Genomic DNA, 26,741 nt, shown 5'->3' on the forward strand with positions numbered 1-26,741 from the left:
AGCTGGGGAATTCTGGGAGTTGAAGTCTACAAGTCTTAAAATTGCCAAGGTTGGACACTCCTGCTCTAGAGCAGAGGTCCCCAACCTTTTGTGCACCAGGGACCGGTTCCATGGAGACAGTTTTTTTCCATGGCCTGGAGGGTGCATGGTTTTGTGTACTGCCTGCATCTTGCGGATGAGGCTTTGCTTGTTTGTATGGACTGGTTGCTGGCATGCTGCGGCATGGTACTGGTCCACGGATTGGGGGTTGGGGACCCCTGCTCTAGAGCAATATTTTTCAATACCGTATTTTTCAGCAATTTTAAGATCTGTAAATTTCAACTACTAAGAGTTGAAATTCACACATCTTAAAACTGCTAAGGTTGGGAAACATTATTCCAGAGCATCCAAGGAAACAAAACATAATAAAAATTAATCTCTGCCTGGAATATGCCAGCACCCCAGGCAGGGAGGAATGAAAAACAATATATTTCCTTTCAGAACAGCAGCTAGATCTGTTTCCTTGGGAGCAAGCTTTTCCAATTTAAATAAAAGGTGGGTTTTTCTATTTTTTTTAAACATAGATAAAAACCAAGTTTTTATATCTGTAGTTATTCCTAGCCAAGCTATCTTTTAGATGGACTGGCTGAGGATGATGGGAATTGGAGGATTTTTACAAAGTGAATGTCATTCTTGATGCTCTTCTATCCTGCCTCAGTTTGGAGCAGGGTTGACATTTGACCTGGTGTGTACATATTTCAAACAACATATGCTTAGTTAGGATTGAAATGTAGTGTTGCTTTTCAAAATAAAAAAGGGATGCAATTCTTCTTTCTTTCTTCTTCTTCTTTTTTTTAGCTTGGAGCCAAATTACCTTAGATTGAAGAGAATAGCAAATAAAATGAGGCTCATAGAAATCAGTTTTCAGCCTTCTGCACTGGAGAACTATAGGATATACAGGTACTGGTAGTTCTTGACTTAAAGCCATTTGTTTAGTTCAAAGTTACAATGGCACTGAAAAAAGTGACTTATGACTATTTTTCACACTTACAACTATTGCAGCATCCCCATGGTCACATGGATAGATGGAGGGAGGGAGGGATAATAGGATGGATGGATAATAGGATGGATGGATGGATGATAGAATGCACAAATGGATGGATAATAGAATGGATGGATAGAAGGATGGAGGGATGGATAATAGAATGGAGAGAGGGCTGAAGGGAGGGAGGGATAATAGGATGGAGGAAGGAAGGGATGAAGGGACAGAGGGATGGATGGAGGGTGGTTATTGTTGTTCAGTCACTAAGTCATGTCAGACTCTTCATGACCCCATGGACCACGGCATGACAGGGTCTCCCAGAGTTTGCCCAAATTCATGCTCATTGTATCAATCACACTATCCAACCATCTCATCCTCTACCATTCCCTTCTCCTTTTGCCTTCCTTCTTTCCCAACATCAGGATCTTTTCCAGTGAGTCCTCTCTTCTCATTAAGTAGCCAAACAGAATGGATGGATGGATGGATGGATGGAGAGAGAGAGAAAGGGAGAGAGATAGGATAGATTCAGCTTAATACTCACCTTCTGTGATGTTTGCAGGCTGGCTGAGTGGAGAGCGGATGGCCTTCCCAGCCTGCCAGATTTCATAGCTACAGTGGAATTGCTCACCTGAGCCTAACTCATGGACCTCAAAGGTGGCACTAGATTCTGTTGGCAAAGCTCTCTTTTGAGCTACTGGCTTCTGGCTGCCTCCCGTGTATAAGGAAAACCAGCTGCCTGCATACTCCTCTTGGGCAGAACACTGAAGCTGGTGCTTCCCCATCGCATCTTGAGCTTGGTGCCATACAATGGATGGTTTTGGCAGAGCTAGAAAAGAGAGAGAAGGGGGAGGCTTGGATCACCAAACATGCCAAGCCAAATGTGATTTGTTTGGTTTTGGGTTAATGCATACTGTAAATCATGCCAATTGAAGGTTACTCAGTCAGCCATGATTAGGTAAACCAAGTTATAAAACGATGCATAATGCCAGCCAAAGGGAGTCTACATTTGTACAAAAAATAAACCTGTAGGTAAGAGGGAATGAAGATGAATGCATCACTATTTTATTTGGTGTCCTGTCTTCTCCAAACCTGGATTAATAACTTGGGGATCACCGAAACCAGATTTGAATCCAAAACTCAATAGTTTCTCCAAAAACCAATGATTACAGCTATCAGTCTGGGCTGCAAAAATTGAGACAACCACCAAATGGCAGCAGAAGATTAATTGAACATCTTTTTGTTGCCTTCTAGGGATGCGGTGGCTCAGTGGGTTAGGACGCTGAGCTTGTCGATCAGAAGGTCGGCAGTTTGGTGGGTCAAATCCCGAGTGCCGCGTAACGGAGAGTGAGCGCCTATTACTCATCCCAGCTTCTGCCAACTTAGCAGTTCGAAAGCACGTAAAAATGCAAGTAGAAAAATAGGGACCACTACGGTGGGAAGGTAACAGCATTCCGTGCGCCTTTGGTGTCTAGTCATGCCGGCCACATGACCACGGAGGCGTCCTCGGACAAGCGCTGGCTCTTCGGCTTTGAAACAGAGATGAGCACCAGCCCCTAGAGTTGGAAATGACTAGCACGCATGTGCGGGGGAACCTTTACCTTTACCTTAGTGGTCATTTAGATTTTTGCATACCTGAACTCAGATATGTTGCATTGTAACTTCTGGAACCTCAAATAGTTCAGTCCCAAAAGGTGTTGTATTGGAGAAGACTGACAGGCATACAAAACCCTGGTTCAGTGTCTTGCTAAGCCATTATTTGTTTTATTGTCCAGAATCTGCTGAAATTGATTGGAATCATGCACCACCCCAATCCCTTAGACCAGGGCTTTTCAACCTATTCACCCATTGTACCATTTTTAGGATATGGCAACATCTGAGTACCACCAGTCGCCTAGCAAGGTGTCAAAAACTTGATGACCAAAAAAAACAAAAGGAAAAAAGTGATGAACTACAGGTAGTCCTCAACTTACAACAATTCGCTTAGTGACTGTTCAAAGTTACAATGGCACTGATAAAAGTGCCCCCCAAGCCACAGCCGAGCAAGAAACCTACCTGCCCGCCCGGCGGCGCTCTTCCTCCTGTCCAAGGTTGAGGATTGGCAGTGGGGGTGGGGTGGGTTGGATGTTTGGTTTTTATTCCCCCCATCTGCTGGGTGGTTGAAGCAAGTTTTGGTCACTTCACATGACCTGGGACGCTGTGACTGTCATAAATATGAATCAGTTGCCAAGCATCTGAATATAAATCACAAGACCCTGGAGATGCTGCAACATTCCAGCTGATCAGCACTTCTTCTGGGCTCAGAAGCGCCAGGATCAGCGCCGACCTCCAGCTGGAGCCTGGCGCTGATCCTGGCGCTTCCGCTGAGCCCTGACAGCCCTGCAGCTCCAGCCGTCTCTCGCTCAAGCTTGTGCGGTGCTGCCACCGGTTCAGCTCATTCCCCTCCCCCGCTACCACTTTTCAGCTCATTCCCCTCCCCCGCTACCACCTGCCAGGTGCCAATGTACCACTGGTTGAAAAGCCCTGCCTTAGACAAGGGCCAGATTCACATACAATCCTGCCTCAAATAGAATAGCGAGTCCCATCCTTCCCCACAAGTTATGCCCAGTAGAAAACCCCGAGACCCACTTGGATATAGTGGTGAAGGCACCAGGGTAGAAACCAGGAGTCTGTGAGTTCTAGTTCCATCTAAGACACAAAGCCAGCTAGGTGATCTTGGGCCAGTCACTCGCTCTGAGCTCTAAGAAGGAAGCAACGGCAAACTACTTCCAAAATCTTCCCAAGAAAACTGCAAGGACTTGTCCAGGCAGTCCCAGGAGTTAAAACTGAAGGTTTCTGAAGGCAAACAAGCAAGCCAGCCAGCCTCTCTTTACTTTTCAGCAGTTAAAAAGCTGTAATGTAAATTAATGAATAATTATTCATTTTCTGCCTTTTCGTATCACCCCAGATCAGCTTACTCTGGCCAGGAGCCCTTGTGTCCCTCAATGATAGGTCTGTCTCTATCTCTAGAAGAGCCATTGCCAGGAGGAAAGGTTATAGAGTCCCTCAGGACTAACCTATACCCACCAATACTCACAGATTGTAAGGAGCAAGAAAGGAAGCGTAACAGGCATTTTAGAGCAGATGCAGTCTGTAAATGAGGAGAAAAAGGGGCTCAAGGCTCTAATAAATGTGATTCTTCCCTCCCAGGAAACAGTGATAGAACATGAGTCATTATGGTTAGGAAGGGAAGTATAGCAGGAAAAGAAATTGTTTTATAACTAATGGAAGAATAAATGAATTCTGATTTGAGCAGTTCAATTACTCTGAAATGAGGTTCAGAAGCTTTCTTTTAAGGTGAGCAGGAAAATCTGGCAAAAATTGGTATCTCCATAATGGCCAAGGTACATTTATACTGTGTACTAATTAATGGCTTATTTTACTTTGGATGACTAAATCATCCTTACTGGATTTGGTTTATACACGGTGGTGGGATTCAGCCGGTTTGCACCACTTTGGCAGAACCGGTAGCTACATTTTTGTTGCCCAGACCCAGAATGGACTTCTGGAAGTGGCATCAACACAAAGAACCGGTTGTTCCCATATTTGAATCCCACTACTGTTCATACACTGTTAAGCTATTACTGGGTTTATAAACCATAGTGCCTTATATTCAGACATGCCAAAAATAAGTATAGTAAATTACGTTTGGACTTGTTTTGTGTACAACACAGTTGTTACGCTAAGTAGTTTAGCTTTAGCACAAAGCTTGAAAACCGTGTCTGCTAGATTCACAGAACACCCTTAATCACAAACTGAGAGCCAATTTGGTCTAATGTTAAGGCACCAGGCTAGAAAACCGGAGACCATGAATTGAAATCCTGCGATAGCCATGAAAGCCAGCTGGGTGACTTTGGGCCAGTCAATCTCTCTCTCAGCCCAATCCACCTCACAGGGTTGTTGTTGTGGAGGAAAATAGGAGGAGGAAGAAATATTAGATATGTTTGCTACCTTACGTTATTTGCAAAAATAATAAAGGCAGAATAAAATAAAAAATAAAATAAATGAGCAAATCATATTTTGAATTAGTATATTATGTAAGCATAGCCACCATGTTGTGTGAAGTCATCTATTGTGGTATGCAAACCATAGTTTATAATTCAGCTATTTACATTGCAATTTGCTGGTGTGCCTAGCCCAATAATAATAATAATGAAAAATTGTCAGATGATTCAAAATACAGATTGTGCAAAAAGGCAGAAAAAACTAGCTTATTCAAAAAGATCACACAACAGATTATAAAGAATGATATAGCGCAGCTGCCAAAATGATTCACTGGAACATCTGTAAAAATTATCCTGTGCCAGTAACGAAAAATTGGTGTGAACACAGAGTTGAAAAATAGAAAATGAGCAGGTTAAAATATTGTGGAATTTCTGAGTACAAACCACTAAATTCTTGGCATACAACACACCAGATTTAACTGTGGTTTGAAAGAAGAAAGTGTGGATAATTATTGTGGCAATACCAGGAGATAGTAGAATAGAAGACAAAGAATTGGAGACGATCACGAAATATCAAGATCTGAAAATCAAAGTTCAAAGATTATGGCCTAAACTGGCTGTGGTGGTCCCAATGGTTATTGGCACACTGGACCTCCAAGGTCCCTTCCAGATTCTATTCTATTCTGTTCTGTTCTGTTCTGTTCTGTTCCGTTCCATCCCATCCCAAATGTTGGGTGGCACTTAGAAAATCTGCACTTGGACAACATTTCTGTCAATTGTAAAAGTCCATCATTGGCATTCTTCAGGCCACACTTTATGGATCTACACAAGTGCTGCACTGATATCTTATGACATCCTAGGTTCTTGAGAAGAATGTATGAGGGGCAACACCAGCAAAAGAACTGGTAGCTATGACCTCCTGTGAACAGATAATCATTTATTAAACTTGTAGGCCATCTGACTCTCAATAGCCTAAATGCCAGTTAATCAAACTATGATTTAGAGCCAGCAGTAGGAATCCAGTTAATATAGAGAATTATCCAAACTTTAATCACATGCTTAGAAGGCATTGTCTGGCACTCCAGCTTTGGTGTGTTTTCTCTTTTCAAGAAATAAGAGGTGGTCACAGAAGTGAATTTCACTGAAGAGATCCCTCTTCTTAGAACAGACATGTGCTGCAAAAAAGTAGATAGCCACCAGATGGCTCCACCAAAATAAAGAAACCTTTGACTCTTTGCTGCCATCTACAGATTATCTGGATTTTTAAAGGGGAGAACTGATATTTTTTTTGTTTGACTAAACACCATTTGATGATGAGCCTGCCTGCCTGCCTGCCTGCCCTGCTCTGCCTATCTTCCCTGAATTTCTACTTCTCAGTATGGAGGGAAATTATAAGGGGAGATCAGTCAACACACTCTACAGCTGCATAAAACACAACATTTTTAGCCTGTAGCTGCATACTTCAAAGGGAAACTATTTTTTTTCCTTCTCAGAAACAGGAGTCTTGTGGTCAAGCTCAAGCAATGCTGAAAATGTCCTACACTCAGGGTTGGGAAAGACCCTGATGATTCAGCAGGAAAAAAGGATGGTTAAGTTAGTCATTTTTCTGCGGGGTTGTCTGGGATCTAACAGTGTAAATAATTAATTTTGCATTCATATTTATACATATTGTGTTAGGATTTGAAAATGATTGTATAAATTTTGCATTTTTATCTGCAAATCATTGTGATCAATTGTGTTTACTATCTATGGATATTATCATTATTAAAGACACATTTTTCCCCTTACATACTGTACATATGTATAATTATTACAAGTTTGGTTTGGGCTTAGCTTAGCTGAGTCCAATGAATTATAGTTTATGCAGGGCTTATTTTGTCATAGTGTTGTAGAAAGAAGAGACTCACGCCAGCTCTTCAGAGAAGGAAAGTTTAATGCGCAGGTTCAGAGAGTAACAAAATGAGTACAAGGGTCTGAAACCCGAGGGGCTCGTAACCATACATATTTATACCCCTCATGTCCTGGCTGTACATTGTTCCTTATTTGATTATATCCTTTACAGTGGACAGACCACGGTTGAAAAACAGGATATAGTTACATAATGTTTCAGAGGAGTACATAATTTGGAAATACAGGATATAGTTATCTGGCTCAGCATCTGTCTGAAGGATGGGAATATCTTATGCACGTTCAGCACATTTAGAAGTGTCCAGCTTTTTTTTCTCATTTCACATGCACCCTAGTATTTTTCAACTTTAATAGAATGCCCAGAACAGAGTTCCGGCACCTTTTTGGGATGGAACCTTGTAGGGTATGATGTGTGTGAGTTCTGGCACCTTTTTTTTTTTTTTTTACAAAAAAGCACTGAGTTTATGCAACAATAATTAAAATGCATCATGGCTTAGCATATTATAAGAACGTGATTTTGGTGTAATTGTATGTAAGTGGAATATATGTTTTGGACAGAAACTTTCCCTGCTGTAGGTTGAACTACCTTGAAGATTTGACATGCCAAAATCCAAAGGGAGGGGGAATTTGAATCCAAGCTTGCAGGACTATAAAATAAAAAAAAGTTGTCAGAAAAGAAAATATTTGCATTCGCTGCGTCGTTCCATTCCCAGTTAATTCTACCCGCTTGCAAACCACGTTCACACGGATATTGTTTCTCAGTCGAGAAACGGATGGCAACGAGCACTTTAAGCACGTCCCGCGTGGTGTAGCTGTAGATATTTTACTTTGCAACCCAGGCAACAGGAAACGAGACGAAACATTTAAAAGTCACACGTGCCCCGAAACCCATATTAGTTTCTATTCGGATTGCTAATGACGTCAGAGCAAGTGATTTTCTAGCAATCGGTTTAAGGTGGACGTAAAACATTGGAAAAATTAATTATTTATACACAGAATTATAAAACAACTCTTTATCCTCGCCGGGGGAAAACCCGGTGTGTAATACCTGACACACGGAAACGGACACACATCGGTGAAATATGAACAGTTAAAACAGAGCCGGGCACAGCTTTCATACAGTACAATAGAGCCTTCGCCGACCAATCCGAGAGAGGGAGGAAGAACGCGACAAAACTACACTTCCCAGAAGGCCGGCGGGCTCCGTTCCCCTTGATTACAAGATGTCTACCTTCAGCAGTAAGTGCGAGAAGACTTTGTCGCGGGTGGGAGGACGTTGGAAGGTGGACGGGTGTATATGACGGGCTTTTGTTGTCGACGGTGTCTAGGGGTGCAATGGTGGGCGAGGGTGGAAAGACAGAGGAAGAGGAGGAGGAGGGTGGAAGGATGATGAAGATTCCGTAGGTACTGTAGAACAGGGGTCTGCAACCTTGACGACTTTAAGACTTGTGGACTTCAGCTCCCAGAATAGCTGGCTAAGGAATTCTGGGAGTTGAAGTCCACAAGTCTTAAAGTCGCCAAGGTTGGGGACCCCTGCTGTAGAGGGTGTTCGAATGTCATGTACCTGAGAGCAATGATGTCGAGGGGGGGGGACGGTTCATTCATTACATTTAAATCCTGCCTTTTTTCCTGCAAAGCGTAGTATAGGTAGTCCTCCATTTCTAACAGTTCATTTAGTGACCATTCAAAGTTACAATGGCACTAAAAAAAAGTAACTTACGATCATTTCTCACACTTATGACCGCTGCAGCACACACACACCAGTCACGTGATCAAAATTCAGATGCTTGGTGACTGACTCATATTTTGATGGTTGTGGTGGCCCAGGGTCATGTGATCCCCTTTTGGGACCTTCCCACAAGCAAAGTCCATGGGGAAGCCAGATTGACTTTAACAACTCTGGCAAGAAAGGGTGTAAAATAGGAGCAAAAGTCACTTAACAACTGTCTCACTTAGCAACAGAAATTCCGGTCTCAGTTATGGTCGTAAGTCGAGGACTACCTGTATTCAATCTATCGCCTTTCTTTTCAGGACTCCTCTACAGGGTATGCTAGGGTTGTGGTTTGTCAGTAAGTGAGGCCCATCTCTACCAGTTCATTTGGACTTCCAAAGTCGACAGAGGTCTGAAATGCAACACTGAGGGCACCCACAAATCCATTTCAAGCTTTCTTCTGAGGAGCAGAAGCGTCATTTGACGAAGCTTGCAAATGATTGGGAATTAGCCAGTTTGGTCTAGTGGTTAAGGCACAAGGCTAGAAAGCAAGAGGCCATGAGTTCAAGTCCCACCTTAGCCATCTAACTGGGTGACCTTGGGCCAGTCATTCTCTCTCAGCCCAACTCACCTCACAGGACTGTTATTGTGGGGGAAATAGGAGGAGGAAGGTGTGCTAGATATGTTCTCCACTGGGGTTATTTGTGAAAATAATAAAGATGGGATATAAATAGGGAGTGTTAGTAGACAATCACTTCAATATGAGCCAGCAGTGTGCTGCAGCTGCCAAAAAAGCTAACACAGTGCTAGGCTGCATTAACAGAGGGATAGAATCAAGATCAAGTGAAGTACTAATACCACTTTACAATGCTTTGGTAAGGCCACCCCTGGAATACTGCATCCAGTTTTGGTCACCACGATGTAAAAAAGATGTCGAGACTCTAGAAAGGGTACAGAGAAGAGCAACCAAGATGATTGGGGGACTGGAGGCTAAAACATAGGTAACGGTTGCTGGAATTGGGTATGTGTAGTTTAACGAAGAGAAGGGTGAGGGGTGACATGATAGCAGTTTTCCAATATCTCAGGGGCTGCCACAAAGAAGAGGGAGTCAAGCTATTCTCCAAAGCCCCTGAAGACAGGACAGAAAGCAACGGATGGAAACTAGTCAAGGAGAGAAGCAACCTAGAACTAAGGAGAAACTTCCTGACAGTTAGAACAATTAACCAGTGGAACAACCTGCCTCCAGAAGTGGTGAATGCTCCAACACTGGAATTTTTTAAGAAGAGACTGGACAGCCATTTGTCTGAAATGGTATAGGGTTTCCTGCCTGAGCAGGGGGTTGGACTAGATGACCTCCAAGGTCCCTTCCAACTTATTATTATTATTAAATAATTCCGCCCCAATTTAAGAATATAGGCAAACTAGGTGCTGAGGTGAAAGGTGGATCTGGGCTTGGATCAACATGTGCTGCAATTTCAACACCTACCCACCCATGACAACCCACTAACTCTTTTTTCCTCTCTTTCCTATTCCTGATAAATCTCATGCCACAGTCTGCTATTGCTTGCAAAACCCAAACTTTGCAGCTATAGATACTTTAATTTAAAAATACTTCTTTATGAAAGCTCTTTCTAAAATTGTACAAGATACATTTACATAGTCCTCAACTTACAACAGTTTGTTTAGTGGCCATTCAAAGTTACAATGGCACTGAAAATGTGAGTTATGACCATTTTCCACACTGATGACCATTGTAGCATCCCCATGGCCACATAAATCACAATTCAGATGCTTGCCTCGTATTTTTGACGATTACAGTGTCCCAGGATCATGTGATCATCTTTTGTGATCTTCTGACAAAGAAAGTAAATGGGGAAGCCAGATTCACTCAACAGCCAGGTTACTAACTTAACAATTGCAGTGATTCACTTAACAAGTGTGGCAATAAAGGTTGTAAAATGGGGCAAAACTGCCTCACTTAGCAACAGAAATTTTGGGGTCAGTTGTGTTTGTAAGTCAAAGACTACCTGTCCTTTCATATATTTAAAATACTTAGATGTCAGTTTCTATTAACAATGTTCACAGTGTCAGAACAGATCCAAACCAAAAGCAAACTGCCTGTAAAAAAAAAAGACCAGGAAAAAAAAGCAAAATCTAACAAAAGCCTGTGTAATAAAACAAAGTTTTCCAGATACTTGTGTAACAACAGGCTGGCTGTTTTAAAAGGATGGAGAACATCATGTCCCTAATTACTGCCCATTTGATTTCAGAAGGCTGCAAAGTTTCAGTTTTAATCAATTCTAAAGCAACATGTTGTGCGGCTGATTTTACAGGCAGAACTGTGGCTATGAGGAAACAGATTTATTCAAATTGATAAGCATTGTAGAAGAGCTAAGTATTCAAGTTAGCAAAAAAAACAACAACAAAAAACCAGGAAAAGTCTGGTAGCAATCTTTCTAATACATTCTATTAAAAGACATCACATTATACTTTTTTAATGAAATGTTAATTGGAAAAGGTGCTATCCAGACTACTACTGATCAAGTTTTGAAGTGAGTTAATAGCTATTATCTTAACTGAAATTTGGGAAGGCACTTTGGATTGCTAGCCCAGATCAGCCTGAGTAAATAATTCCAGATGTTACTGTGAAAAACAAATCTGCAAATCAAAAAATGCCTCTTCCTCTTCCTGCAGGAATGGTAACATATATGAAATCTGCATGGGGCAAGGAACCAGTGATTGTAAGCTCCGTAGTCATTACAGTTGTGGGTGAGTTATACTGATATTCCCTGAAATCCAAATATGTTTTATTTTTAAACCCAAGGGTGCTTTTCCAAAAGGCAACTGGACTTTCTTGTTTTTTTTCCCTTGAAAATCTTTCACTTTTCTTCCAAGAAGCTTCTTGGATGAGAAGTGAAACATTTTCAAGGAAAAAAACACAAATTCCAGTTGCTCTTTGGAAAAGCACCTTTGGGACAACCATGACCTGGATGATTGAGAATCTCCATAGACATTTTATTCTTTAACTTTTAGTATCCTTGAGATAGTAGGAGGGAGGGTTGCGGCAGCCCTAACATTGGGGCATGGAGCAGAGCGAGGATTAGCTTTAAAAAAGAATGTTGCATTGAAGATTTCTAGATTACATTCCTAGTATTTCCGACCCTGGTCCCTTTCCAAATCCCTGGCAATTTCTAGCACAGGGTTGACTTTGATATGGGGAACAGACTGGGATTCAGTTACCGGCACTTCTTAGTGTGAAGAAAATCACAGGTTCAATTCCAGACACTTTCAATTTGGAAAATTCTTGGAAAACCACTATGAGTTCATTCTAGAGAATGTTGGCAAATATCTGAATCGTGGGACTATAAGTCTGGCCCACCGTTTCAAGGAATGATGCTCAGGTACTTTGGTTTTAGGTCGATTCTGTGACCAGTGGTCAAATTTAGCTTGCTGGAGGGGTTTGTAGTTCCCATTGTAGATCATTCTGAGTAAATTTATTCATTCACTTATGGTAGCTTTGTATATTGCTGGATAGCCAGCATGCAACATATATGTTAAATGTATTTCTGGCATGCATCTTTGTTTTCATTTTTTTCAGCTGTAACATTGCCATGGGTGAGCCCCTATGCCCATTATTCCACACTGATGAACGAGAACATGCCATATCACTACCCAGGTGCATCTACATCTACATTTCTAGTTTTTAAAAGCAGCTTTGTAGTTTTAGGCCAGGGGTAGGCAACCTCGGCTTTTTTATGACTCATGGAGTTCAACTCCCAGAATTCCTGAGTCAGCATGGCTCAGCTTGGAAACCTCTCCCTTTCCCCTCAGCATGGCTGACTCAGGAATTCTGGGAGTTGAAGTCCATGAGTCATAAAAGAGCCGAGGTTGCCTACCCCTGTTTTAGGCATAGCAAAGAAGCAGCACATTATTTTCATCAATTTTTAATATGTAATACGTTGCACAGATGCATGTGACTGAACCATTTTTGGGGAGAAAGGTACAGGCAGTCCCTTGATGTAAAGTGTCCAAGTTGCAGACAACTCATACTTAGAAACAGGCGGGCCTGCTACTAAAAATGGCAAATGACCTTCTCCTTCCTTGAGCTGATAAATCACTGAAGCCGCACAGAGTTTTCACAGGTGTCACTTAAATGTGAGCCAGCAGTGTGCTACAGCTGCCAAAACAACCAACAGAATCTTGGGCTGCAGTAACAGAGGGATAGAATCAAGATCACGTGAAGCGCTAGCACCATTTTATAACGTTTTTGGTAAGACCACACTTGGAACATTGCATCCAGCTTTGGTTGCCACAATGTAAAAAAAGATGCTGAGACTCTAGAACAGGGGTAGGCAACCTTGGCTCTTTTATGACTCGTGGACTTCAACTCCCAGAATTCCTGAGCCAGCATGGCTCAGCATGGAAACCTCTCTTTTCCCTCAGCATGGCTGGCTCAGGAATTCTGGGAGTTGAAGTCCACGAGTCATCAAAGAGCCAAGATTGCCTATCCCTGCTCTAGAAAGAGTCCAGAAAAGAGCAGCACAGATGATTAGAGGCTAAAACTATGAAGAATAGTTGCTGGAATTGGGTATGGCCACTTTAATGAAAAGAAGGACCTAAAGGTGACATGATAGCAGCATTCCAATATCTAAGGCAGGGGTGTCAAACTGCCGGCCCGCAGGCCAGTTGCATCATGCAGAGTCCAAGCCCACCCCAGCTCCAGCAATGTGAAAAAAGTAGTGATACGTCACGACTTATCACGTGACGCGGCGAGTTTGACACCCGTGATCTTAAGGGGTTGCCACAAAGAAGAGGGAGTCAAGCTACTCTCCAAAGCGCCTGAAGGCAGGACAAGAAACAATGGACGGAAACTAACCAAAGAGAGAAGCAACTTAGAACTAAGGAGAAATTTCCTGACAGTTAGAACAATTAATCAGTGGAACGACTTGCCTCCAGAAACTGTGAATGCTCCAACACTGGAAGTTTTTAAAGAAGAGATTGGACAACCATTTGTCTGAAATGGTATAGGGCAGTGATGGCGAACCTTTTAGAGACCGAGTGCCCAAACTGCAATCCAAAACCCGCTTATGTATTGTCAGGTGCTGGGGGGACATGGCCCATTGGGTAGACATGGCTGTGGTGGTAACGGCAGTGGGTGGGACTAAAAAGTTCAATCAATCAATTCCAACTTTGCGAGATCTTTTTTTTCCCTGAGAAGTTGGAACTGATTGATTGAAACTGGGTTTTTTTGCACAGGGCGGCAGAGGCCTAAAGTGAAAAGGTTTTATAAAACCCAGCTGAAGGCCTAGGACTGGGGCGACGGGACGTGTGCCCACAGAGAGGGCTCTGCGTGCCACTTGTGGCACCCGTGCCATAGGTTCGCCACCACGGGTATAGGGCTTCCTGCCTGAGCAGGGGGTCAGACTAGAAGACCTTCAAGGTCCCTTCCAACTCTGTTATTCTTTTTTCATGAATATACAGCCTGTGTTCAGGGTTCATGAAAATACTGCCTGGCTTCAGCATTTCATCAGCTCAAGGAAGGAGAACGCTGCCCAACATTTTTAGTAATAAGACAGCCTGTCTGTAAGCATAAGTTCCGACTTATGTACACATCTGAGTTAAAGACAGACGTAGGAATGGATCTCATGATTAACCCAGGGAGTGCCTGTATGTGAAGGGAGACATAAGGATGGGATGTTATAGAGCAGTTTAAACTATTTTTCTTTCTGCTTTAATTATTATTGGGTTGGGCAGGCAGAGAACGGGCATCAGAAAAAAAATGGAGGGAAAACTATTTTCAGGTTTCTCTGTGCTGACAGCGGATAGTTTTCTGATAACATTTGGGCATCTCAACCTTTATGGTGTATAAGCCACAGGATACAGCTTAGCGTATTGATTCAGTTGTAGGTAAGTCAGTGAATTAAATCTAATGCAATGATGCTGAATTGAGATTTTTACTTAACCAGAGATTAAATGAACTACAATTATCTAGGTCAAGATAATACCCGTGGGATGTTTTTCATGGGATGTGCTTACCTAATATAGGTGATCCAGTTTGTTTAGTGACTGCTCAAAGTTACAACAACACTAAAAAAATCTGACTTATGACTGTTTTTCAGTGACGACCTTTGCAGCATCCCCATGAACATGTGATCATAATTCAGATGCTTGGCAACCAGTTCATACTAATGACCTTTCCCGTGTCCCGAGGTCACGTGATCCCCTTTTGCGACCTTTTCACAAGCAAAGTCAATGGAGAAGCCAGATTCCCTTAACAACCGTGTTACCAGCTTATCAACTGCAGTGATTTACTTAACAACTGGGGCAAGAATGGTCGCAAAACGGGGCAACACTCACTTAGCCAATGAGTCATTTAATAACAGAAATTTGGGGCTCTATTGTGGTCACAATTCGAGGACTACCTGTAGAGATAGTCCTTGACTTACAGTTGGGCCTGAAACTTCCATTGCTAAGCGAGTTGCACCTGATTTTTATGACCTTTTTTTGCCATGGTCATTAATCAAATCATCACCGTTATGAAGTGAACATCAAGTCATTAAGTGAATCGAGTTTCTCCCATTGACTTTGCTTGTTGGGAGCCAGCTGGGACGGTCACAAAGGGTGATGATGTGACCCTGGGATGCTTCAACAATCACAAACCCAGGCCAGTTGCCAAGGGCCCAAATTTTGATCCTGTGGCTTAGGGATGCTGTGACAGTCATAAGTGCAAGGACCGTTGTCACTTTTCTCAGCGCCATTGTAATTTCAAACAGTCGCTAAACAAATGCTTGTAAATCAAGGACTACCTGTATGCCTAGCTACAAATAAACAAGCTATATTTTGTCTTAGCATGTTAAGATGTGAAATCAGGCCTGAATAATGTACTTAATTTAAGAGAGGCAAGATTTGTTCCCCACGCTAGGCCAAAACCAATATGGTTTAGTATGAGAATCCAGGCATTGAATCAAGCGCTCCGTGTCCTTCCTTGCAGTATATAGTTCTGTAAGTGTTGCCACTGGACGTTTACAGTATGCTCATTTGGTTGATGTTCATGTTTCTCCTTTCTTCATCATAGTCCCAGTTCGAGATGATGGCAATATGCCAGATGTTCCCGCTCATCCCTGTGACAAGGAAGGTGAACGGCTTGAGTGGCTGAAGAAATGAGAGTCAGCAGAGTGAGAGTTACCACTGAAGAGGCAGATCTCCCCACAAGATTCCACTGCCTTGGTTGCATATGTGTGTTGTTCCCGGGGGCAATAAATTTCCTGTTGTATTTAAAAGCAGGCTTTTCTGTCATTTTGGTTGAAAATTTAGACCGGGGGGAGGAGAACCTGGAATTTTTGGAATACTTATCCTCATAAAATCAGGTGGTTAAAGTTCTACTTAGGAGACTTAATCAAGTCACGTTTTTGTTTTGTTTTTTTAACTAATGGAGCTGGGATTTTTCCCCCCCTGAGTTAAAAGAGTTTGATACCGCTCGCTGCGTATGCTGTCACAAATGGCTGTTTTAAGAGAAACAGTGACAACCTGCTACACCAGTTGGGGAAGAAAGAGGTGAGCAAACGCTCTTGCGTTTCAGATTGTCAAGAAATATATTTTAAAAAATCCTTAAGGGAGGTACAGAGAAGACAAGACTGCGCAGTGTCAGAAAATTCTTGGGGGAAAAAAGTGGTAGAGAGTTATTTCAGTCTCCGTTGTTTATTGATAAGGAATTCCTTCCTTCTACCTCCCACTTCTAAATCAGGATACTGAACCAAAGTCCTGGAGGAAAATTTGACAGGGTTTATACACGCCAAGCCATAATATGCTTTGTTCGGTTTCAACACAGCATGATATTTATTTATTTATTTTAATTCCATTTATATCCCGCCCTTCTCCGAAGACTCAGGGCGGCTTACAAGCTATATCCATGCAGCGGTTATTTCTAACCTTAGGTCAGTCAGTGATTTAATGTGGTGTGGCGGCCCAGCTAATTGTGGCTTATATGCCTTATTCACTTTCCTTGGTAGACCCCAGGGGTGCTAGTAAAAACTGCAGGCACAACTTGTGCAATGTATTAAGCCAAGCAGACTGGTTCATAAGTGTGTGCTCGTCTCCGTGTTACAGAGTGTGCTGAGCTTTTAAGGCTTGTCGGAATATGTTTATCCATCCAGAATGACTGCCAGTTTCTGTTACAGAAACTGGAGTTTTCCCTTTAAACACAGTCTGCGTCATACCCCGACCTCCATTCATTCCGCCAGGACCTGAAGACCTGGCTCTTCGAGCTCTCTGGCCCAGGCTGAGAATTAATCTTAATTTTAACTGGGGTTTTATTTATGCAGGGACAAATATAATTTTTTTTAAATTTGTTTTTAACTTTTGTATCTTGGTTTTTTAATCACCCTGTAAACCGCCCTGAGTCCTTCGGGAAAGGGCGGTATATAAATGTAATAAAATAAATAAATAAATAAATAAATACTGCATTGCCACAAGCACAGTATTCGCCCTCCTAAATAATTAGAATAATGTTAGGAAAGAACTGCTTTTAAAAACAAAGTTAGCTACTTTAATTCTGACTTCTGCAAGCTAAGGACTTCAGGTTTTCATCACCCCATCAGCTTTACATAGCCTCCCCCCCCCCCGCTCCTTGTATGTACGTATGCACACACATACACCTTTGCATCAGTTTGAACTCCTGGTGATTGCTTGCAGAAGACCCTGAAGTTTTCTTTGAAATATTTTTGAGCAGAGGTTTGCTGTGGCCTCCTTCCTAGGGCTGAGAATGAGTGACCGATTGATGTAATCCAGCTGGCTTTGTGCCTAAGGCAGGACTAGAACTCATGGTCTCCCGATTCTAGCCTGTTGCCTTAATCATTACATCATACCGGCTCTTTTGTACCTTAGATCAGCAATGATGAACTTTTTAGAGACTGAGTGCCCAAACCACACCCCAAAACCCACTTATTTATCACAAAGCGCCAGGGCCCCATAAGCATTGTGGTGCCCTGGGGGGGGGCATGGGGGCATGGCTGCAGTGGTCACAGCACACTGGATGGGCGTGACTAGGGTGGGCATGGCCACCTTGATGTTGCTCATGGGGGGGAACACCTATGGGGGCTGGGGAGGCCCAGGGGGTCTCTGGCGGGTGGGGTAGTGGGCAGGAGACCCAGCACAGATGGGGGGGGAGGCACACAATGCTAGCCAGGACTGGGGGGTCATGGCGACGGTGGGGATCTGGCTTTCCCCGCTCGGGGTGGCCTTTGGCTTGCTGGGCGTGCTCTGCCACCTCTACTTGGGCTTGCTAGCCGGCCGCTTCACCTCCTTTGTGCTGGGTGGAGATGCCTACTAGACCTGCGCAAGCTGCTGGCAATGGCGGCGTGCGTGCCCACAGAGGGCTCTGGGTGCTGCCTCTGGCACATGTGCCATAGGTTCGCCACCACTGCCTTAGATCTTGGTTAAAGGAGGCACACCAAAAGATGCAGTGATAATGAGAGTATGCACGCTGTCAAGTTTTATTGGTTTAATGCATCATTCAAATCTTGCACAAAGTAGAAGCCATAAGCTTGAAGGTTGCTAAGTTGTATTTCTGTGACTCTTCAAAATCCAAAAATGCAAGCAGACTGCAGCTGTGGTTTGTTCAAATATTATCATTCCTAAGGTAAAAGGTAAAGGTTCCCCCGCACATGCGTGCTAGTCGTTTCCGACTCTAGGGGCCGGTGCTCATCTCCGTTTCAAAGCCGAAGAGCCAGCACTTGTCCGAGGACTTCTCCATGGTCATGGGGCCGGCATGACTAGACGCCAAAGGCGCACGGAACGCTGTTACCTTCCCACCGTAGTGGTCCCTATAGTTATATTGGGAGCAGGGAATTCCCGATCCGTATGACTAGCGGGAAAGTCTTGGTACTTTTTGGGTGTTACCTTGAGGAGGAAATGACAGGAAAAGAGTGCTAGCTCTTGCTCTCTTCTGGACTGGCAAAGGTATGCTAAGTTCCTAAACTGACACATAAAACAATTTGCATAAATACGCAGGTCAATAGCACAGAAATTATTTCCTTTAATACAGACTTCAATTGGCCTTTTAATCATGCTGGATCTCATGATGCCATAGATCGAGACACTGTTAAAAATCCTGAAGGAAGATTAAAAGAACTCAGCCTTCCCTCGACCCGTGGTTTTCCAACCAACATCCACAGAAAATGCCACGACAGAACGCAACAATGACCGTTTCTGTGCACTTTCTAATGCACAAGAACCACATCTCCCCCTTTTCCCTCACCTACCAGAATTACAAATCCAGAGTCCAGAATGGCAAGTGTGGGAATGCTGGACACTGACCTCTCAAAAGGGTTCTTTCTCAATCTTGAAAGGGTAGGAATGTTTCTGCTCAAATTCTTTCTTCCCCACTCACAACTTTACGGACACAAGTTAAGTCCATTGTGGATTCAGTTCAGTGACTTAAGCTAATCCACTGAATATTCTTACACGTTGACTCCAAACTTTTCTTCCTTGCTTAAACTCCATCACCACTTCTTCTAGCATTTCCCCCCACCCCAACAGTTCAGATCATCTTTCACAGATGTGATTGATGTCCTGCTATTCCTTAAATCCTGGTTGGTATCCAAGGGAAAAAAAGACGTCTGCAAGGCACCCTGATGGCCAGCCTAGCTGCCACATGGGTAATATATATATTTATATTTATGCTTTCCTTAGATAAGGGGCCAGCCTCAGTCAAAATCAGAACAGGCACCAGGGCTAGGAAACTTTGAGTAATGGAGTAACTTGTCCTGGGGACTGGACTGCTGCCAGGCTGAGCTGAGAACATCATCCTGTTCACACTGGAAATCCTCTTCAGATTTTATCTGCAGCCACAAAAACCAAAATTTATTATTACTTGTGCAGGAGTCATCAATCTCTGCAGTTAAAATAAGTCAGGTTTCATATATTTGCATAAGCTGACATACTGTATTTCTGTGTCATTTTAATTGTTTCTAATAAAGATATCAACCACTTCTGGATTTTGATTTCCCTCACCCACAATTCAGAACTAGGATAGCTTTTTAAGTTTGGCCAAGTTTACTAATTTGAGAAAAACAGAAATGCAATTGTTTTCCAGTTTCTAGGGTGTGAGTGAATGTCTATCATTCTATCTTCATCACAATCCATAGACAGCATGGTGGAAGGAATAAAAACACCTAATCTAAATCCATGTTAGATAACATTCACTCCTGTGACTTCTGGATAAGCATACAATACAATCATTAGATGGATAGGAGAAAATATGTGGTAACCATTATTTAAAAGATGAACTTAGCCTGGGAAAATAAGTAATTGTTAGAAACTAAAGATTGCCCCACTTTGATTTGTAACAGAGGGAAGGTGAAACACTGTAAGGTTCCAAGATTCTGTTATTGTAGCCTTGTTGTTGTTAGTTGCGAAGTCTTGTCCGACCCATCGCGACCCCATGGACAATGTTCCTCCAGGCCTTCCTGTCCTCTACCATTTTCTGGAGTCCATTTAAGCTCACACCTACTGCTTCAGTGACTCCATCCAGCCACCTCATTCTCTGTCGTCCCCTTCTTCACTTGCCCTCAACCTTTCCCAGCATTAGGCTCTTCTCCAGTGAGTCCTTCCTTCTCATTAGGTGGCCAAAGTATTTGAGTTTCAACTTCAGGATCTGGCCTTCTAAAGAGCAGTCAGGGTTGATCTCCTCTAGGACTGACCGGTTTGATCGCCTTGCAGTCCAAGGGACTCGCAGGAGTCTTCTCCAGCACCAGAGTTCAAAGGCCTCAATTCTTTGGCGCTCAGCCTTTCTTATGGTCCAACTTTCACAGCCATACATTGCAACTGGGAAAACCATGGCCTTGACTATACGCACTTTTGTTGGCAGGGTGATGTCTCTGCTTTTTAGTGTGCTGTCTAGATTTGCCATGGCTTTCCTCCCCAGGAGCAAGCGTCTTTTAATTTCTTGGCTGCAGTCCCCACATTGTAGCCTACAGTATATCAACACAGGTAGTCCCAGCTTAACAACCCAAATTGGGGCAGGATTTTCCATCAATAAGCAAAGTTGTTAGGCAAAACATCATGCAACCACACTGCATGCCAATGGCAGTTCCAGTAATAGTCTTGGTTGTGCTCAATGGGCCAGAACTCATGCTTCTTCTGCCCTTTTGGGCTGGACTCTGCTTCAACTCCACCAGCCATCTATCTTCCCCCCCTCCCCCCATCTCCACCCTTTGGGCTGCCTTAAAGTCTGGATACCTCTGCCACCCCAGCTGACCTTTGCTATCTTCCCCCCCCCAATGCCAGGATGTGCCAACCTGGCTCTTCTTGAAGCAGCTGCTAGCTGCACGAGGCCCTGAGAAGACTGTGCGGAGGCCTTGCACCCAGCCAGCAGCTGCCTTGGCCAGGCACATCTTTTCAGCAGCAGGAGGAAGAAGACAGCGAAGGTCAGCTGGGAGCAGTGGGGAGTGCCAAGTGGTGGGGGCAGCAGAGGCAGGGGGCAATGGAGTATGGTGGACAAAAGGGCAGATTGGGGGGTAGGGGGAAATAGGCAGGAGGTTGATTTAGATCAGGGCTTTTCAACCTTTTCACCCACTGTACCACTTTTAGGATATGGCAACATCCGAGTACCACCAGTCACCTAGCAAGGTGTCAAAAACTTGATGACCAAAAAAAAAAAAAGGAAAAAAGTGATGAAGTACAGGTAGTCCTCGACTTACAACAGTTCGCTTACTGACTGTTTGAAGTTACAATGGCACTAAAAAAAGTGACCCCCCCCAAGCCACAGCCGAGCAAGACACCTGCCTGCCCGCCCAGTGGCGCTCTTCCTCCTGTCCGAGGTTTTCATTGTTGTCAGCATTTCTGTTGAGGATTGGCAGCGGGGGTGGGGTGGGGTGGGTGTTTAGTTTTTATTCCCCTCCCCCTCTGGTGGGTGGTTGCAGCAGGTTTTGGTCACTTCACATGACCCTGGGACACTGTGACGGTCATAAATATGAATCAGTTGCCAAGCATCTGAATGTAAATCACAAGACCCTGGAGATGCTGCAACATTCCAGCTGATCGGCGCTTCTTCTGGGCTCAGCAGAAGCGCTAGGATCAGTGCCAAGCTCCAGCTGGAGCCTGGCGCTGATCCTGGCGCTTCCGCTGAGCCCTGACAGCCCTGCAGCTCCAGCCATCTCTCGCTCAGGCTTGTGTGGTGCTGCCACCGGTTCAGCTCATTCCCCTCCCCTGCTACCACTTTTCTAGGATGGCTGTGTACCACCTGCCAGGTGCCAATGTACCACAGGTGGTACCCATACCACTGGTTGAAAAGCCCTGCTTTAGATTGCAGGAGCATCCAACGTTCCCAGTACCTGTACAGGGAAATCGTCCATGGGCAGCAACGTTGGGGCTGTTCGACGTAGCCTCCCTTCCTTCTCCTCCCGCAGATGACGTCGCCGCTTCTTGCTGACGGGGCCTTCACTAGGAGAGATGCCCTCTGGCTCCTGGGCAGACAGGCACCTGGGGGCTTCTTTCTCACAGGGCTCATTCCCTGCATGGCCAGGAACTGCAACATCTGCACTATGGATTCCTTCATCCTAAATAGAGAAAGCGATGCAACTAGAATCCTCCCACTTTAACATTCCCCCCCCAGTGGGAAGCCACACAGTATTTGCAATATGCAGGGGACGGGGGCTCGGGGGGGGCGGGGAGAAGAGAGACCTGGCCTTGCTTGCTTTTCTATCCAGTTTGGGGATAGAACCAATGAAGGTAGGAAAGAAATCAAAGCTTGATTTCTCCCTACAGAGGCACTTACAGCTTCATGGCGTTTGGCTACCAAACTTTTCTTATTTTTTTGCAGGAAAGGAGCTGTTCTGGAACCCTACTCAATGGGGGGAGGGGCGGTGAGTTATTTATTTATTTATTTATTTATTAAGTTTATTTGTTGCCTGCTTTGCCATGGGGCTGCTCTGGGCAGCTTACAACGGTAAAAAAAAGAAAGGAAGGAAAAGAATATCAAACGGAAGCATGATAACCGAATAAAATAATGAAAAAGAACACAACGAGAATACAACGGTAAGGTAAAGGTAAAGGTTCCCCCGCACATGTGTGCTAGTCGTTTCCAACTCTAGGGGCCGGTGCTCATCTCCGTTTCACAGCCGAAGAGCCAGCGCTTGTCCGAGGACATCTCCGTGGTCATGTGGCCGGCATGACTAGACGCCAAAGGCGCACGGAACGCTGTTACCTTCCCACCGTAGTGGTCCCTATTTTTCTACTTGCATTTTTACATGCTTTCGAACTGCTAGGTGGGCAGAAGCTGGGACGAGTAACAGGCGCTCACTCTGCTACGCGGCACTCGGGATTCGACCCGCCAAACTGCCGACCTTCCGATCGACAAGCTCAGCGTCCTAACCCACTGAGCCACTGAGCCATCCAAAAAAAGAAAGAAAGAAAGATGGACGTGCAGAGAGGGAGGAAAAGTCTGCCATCAATCCAGCAGCCACTACGACCTGTTACTCGTCCCAGCTTCTGCCAACCTAGCAGTTCGAAAGCACATAAAAATGCAAGTAGAAAAGTAGGGACCACTACAGTGGGAAGGTAACAGCATTCTGTGCCCCTTTGGCGTCTAGTCATGCCGGCCACATGACCACGGAGACGTCCTCGGACAAGTGCTGGCTCTTCGGCTTTGAAACGGAGATGAGCACCAGCCCCTAGAGCTGGAAACGAGTAGCACACATGTGCAGGAGATCTTTACCTTTAATGTACTTTATTTGTTTGGACACAACCTGTGTACTCCACAATAGTGTTTTGTTACTCAAGTTTATGGTTTACCGTAGCATATTGCATGGATGTAGCTGCTGTGTCTTTAAATGACCCAGTTATACCTATAGCCTAAAGTAGCAATCGTTCTGATTAAATTAAATCATATTTATATTTATTTAAGAAATGTATACAGCCATCTATCTTATATACAATAATGCTTGGTAGCTCACAATAAACCAGTAAAAACAGAGATAAAATAACAGTTCCACACCTTACAAAGGAAAACATCACACTTCCCAACCCAGCATTACATTATCATCATATCGGCTCCACATTTGCTGGGCTCACTCCCCTCCTAGCCCAATACTGGTGGAAAGAGCTAGGACTTTACAGCCTTCCAGAAGGCTAAGAGGAAAAGGTCCCTCCAGATCTCATTGAAATAAATAGAAGTGTTAGCATGTATGGCAGCGGTGTCAAACTGCCGGCCCGCAGGCCGGAGCGTCACGGAGAAACCGCGCCCATCCCATTTTCGGCCATGGGAAAAAGTTCAGATACGTCGCACGATGTCATATGACGTCGCGAGTTTGACATGCCTGATGTATGGTAATATTCTTTCCTGGAGACAAGTCAAGCATTAACATGGCTCCTGACACTTTCCAACTCTTCCATAGTCTTAGAATTAAGAAACTGGAAAAAGGAGCAAGTGTCAGGGCACATAGATGCTCTGCTAAGTCTTAGCTCATCCACACTGTAAGCTGCATTCACATATCGCATGCATTGCTACTGCATAAGACACAACCAAGTACACACATTATGCTAAGGCTTAAACCATCATTTAGAAATAGTATGTATGAATTCATACAACACCCAAACAAGCAAACCATCTTAAAGATGAGAGCAATGTGTAAACCCGGCCTTATCTAAAGCTCTTACCTCCAAGACAATATCAAGGTGGCCTTGTCTGTAATCGTCACCGTAGGAATCCAAAACTCTCATGAGAAACCTCAGAAGAAGTAGAAAGACATTCTTTTAAACCAACTCTTTTGTATAATTGTGCTCTTTTCTAGCCAGGAATCCTGTCTCACAAAATGAAAAATGGGGTGAAAACAGGTAAGTTTTAGATGAAAGAAGTTAAAATTCCTCTCTTTGGTATTAACGTGCAGCCTTTTTGTTCAGAAGCAGGGTTATCATTAAATCCTGATGAACTACAATTCCCAGAAGACCCAGCCTATTTTAAATAGGTTATTGTTGACAGTCCTGGGAAGGGCAGCTCAGCAAATTATGAAAAGTCACAAATTAAATATCCTCTGGGTCCAATGCAGCTAGTTTTTAAAATTGTAGCACTGCACAAAGGGGAATATACGCAACACTTTGCACCTACTGTATCTTCTGACTCACCTCCTTTCCTGTTTGAGACGCAGTGTTATTCTCTGGACCTGATGGAGCCGATTTAACATTCTCTCATTCACCTATAATGGGGATCAATATTAGCTAGACATCTTTTTTCCATTTACTCAACAATTCCCTCCTCTTCCAGCTCAGTCTTCACTTAACAGGTGCGTTACTTAAATTTTTCACTGTAGCTCTATGTAGTAGCCACATAGTCCTTTTTCCTGAACACCTATGCATGCTGGATTGAGGCCAGAAAGACCTACCGTAGGTTCAAATCTTCATCCAACCTTATATAGTAAGAGATCTCTCTCAAGTCTATCTTATTTCACAAGATTGTTGTTAGAAATATTGCTAATAAACAGGGGAAAACATATTCACGCCTCTCATGTACCTGTTCTAACTCCTTGCAACGTTGGGCAAGCACTTGACACTTGCGCCGAGTCATCTCCTGTTGCCGCAACATATCCTCCTCTTCCTCTTCTTCTGGCATCCCGCCATCAGCAAATTCCACCTCAGTCTCTAACTCACTTTCTAGGATATTTCCACCAAAAAGAGGGGGCAATGCCAGCTCTGAGCCAGGAGGCACTGAAAATTCTTCAAAACCGACAGCAGCCATGACTCTGTTCTAAAAATTTTAAGAGAAAGCAATAAATATAAAATAACCACAGCTATATCAACTTGATCACAGTAAAATAATCCAGGGATTCACTTGAAAAACATCTTTCCAAACATTTGAGCTAGCCACTCTCTGTCAGATTAACTTACCATATAGGGTTGTTGTCTGTCTGTGTGTGTGTGTGTGTGTGTGTCTGTGTGTGTGTGTGGTGGAGGAATAGAAGAGAAAGAGAGGAAATAAGAGAGGAAGAAAGAAAATATAGATCTATGAAATAAAGAGGTAAATCCCCTTTTCCACCAATATTTAAAATAGGATACAGGTGATTTATAGTCACCTCTATTGATATGTTTAGAGTATGTAATAATTCTGTTGATATTTTTGTGAAAATAAAGTCCTGCTTAATTAAATCTGACCTGTTCTTTGATCATATAAGATTGCACATTTCCCCTTTGGTTACTACAGGTAGTCCTTGACTTACAACCATTCATTTAGCGATAATTCAAAGTTACAGTAGCATTGAAAAAAGTGAATTACAACCAGGGCTTTTTTTCTCATAGAACGCTCAGAACGGAGTTCCGGCACCTTTTTTGGATGGAACCTTGTAGGGTAGGCAAGGCGGGTTGTATGACATGTGTGAATTCCGGCACCTTTTTCTTTTACAAAAAAAGCACTGATTACAACCAACCCTTCCACTTACAACTGTCACTGCATCCCCACAGTCACATGATCAAAATAGGATTGCTTGGCAACTGGCATATATTTACCAGGGTTGCAGCATCCCGAGATCATCTGTTTGCCATCTGCAACTTTCCTGGCTAGGTTCTGACAAGCAATGTCGATGGTGAAGCTGGATTTGCTTAATGCCCTTGTGATTCACTTAACAACCACAGTAATTTGCTTAACAACAAAGACAAAAAAAGGTCGTAAAATCAGGTGTGACTCACTTAGCAACCGGAATTCTGGTCCCAAGTAAAAGAACTACCTGTAAGTTGAAAATAAATGCAGAGACACTCCTACCTTTTTCAATGAGACCACGAAAAACACAGGGACGACCTGACGCTGATTGATGACGTATTCAAGCAGCTAACAAAAGCGCTGTAGCAACAAAGAAGTTTCGTGCCCGCGGTTTAATTGGAGGAAGGGAGGCGTCGCACTCCGATGATCTCTGAGCATAAGTTGACCCGACCCTTGACAGAAGAGTCTGTCGCATTGCATTTACGTAATCGGAGCGCTTTCTCGATCCTGTTCCTCCCATAGGTTTCATGAATGGAGAGAAGGCCGCACCAGAAAGGGATGATGTAAGCGTAGGTTCCGGAAGTCCGTAGTCATAGAGTAGGCATTGTAGAGGCCGACCCATCGTTCGAAACGGAACGTTTCCTGCAATTGCTCTAT

At 43.7% G+C, this 26,741-nt stretch overlaps 2 protein-coding genes across 4 annotated transcripts; one reads left to right on the plus strand and one right to left on the minus strand.

Annotated features, from left to right (window-relative positions):
• The first annotated feature begins 7,978 nt into the window (after positions 1–7,978).
• LOC308678285 (NADH dehydrogenase [ubiquinone] 1 alpha subcomplex subunit 3-like) lies at positions 7,979–15,900 on the plus strand. The gene is made up of 4 exons (XM_081345389.1): positions 7,979–8,148; positions 11,315–11,389; positions 12,219–12,296; positions 15,696–15,900. The coding sequence occupies exons 1-4, from the start codon at positions 8,133–8,135 to the stop codon at positions 15,782–15,784; spliced, it is 258 nt and encodes an 85-aa protein (XP_081201515.1). The 5' UTR covers positions 7,979–8,132; the 3' UTR covers positions 15,785–15,900.
• A 2,202-nt stretch (positions 15,901–18,102) lies between these two features.
• Positions 18,103–26,416, minus strand: LOC308678322 (TCF3 fusion partner-like). 3 transcript variants are annotated; one of them, XM_081345436.1, is made up of 6 exons: positions 26,367–26,416; positions 25,125–25,358; positions 24,740–24,810; positions 24,275–24,344; positions 21,952–22,176; positions 18,103–18,517 (listed from the first exon to the last, which is right to left on the minus strand). In XM_081345436.1, the coding sequence occupies exons 2-6, from the start codon at positions 25,347–25,349 to the stop codon at positions 18,419–18,421; spliced, it is 690 nt and encodes a 229-aa protein (XP_081201562.1). In that variant the 5' UTR covers positions 25,350–25,358; positions 26,367–26,416; the 3' UTR covers positions 18,103–18,418. The 3 variants fall into 3 exon arrangements, with proteins under 3 accessions (XP_081201562.1, XP_081201560.1, XP_081201561.1); XM_081345434.1 differs by having other exon boundaries at positions 18,103–19,458; XM_081345435.1 differs by lacking the exon at positions 26,367–26,416 and adding an exon at positions 26,114–26,220 and having other exon boundaries at positions 18,103–19,458.
• Positions 26,417–26,741: the final 325 nt, after the last annotated feature.

This window comes from Vipera berus (genome assembly GCF_964194415.1).
Source record: "Vipera berus genome assembly, chromosome: Z".
Taxonomy (NCBI): Eukaryota; Metazoa; Chordata; class Lepidosauria; order Squamata; family Viperidae; genus Vipera; species Vipera berus.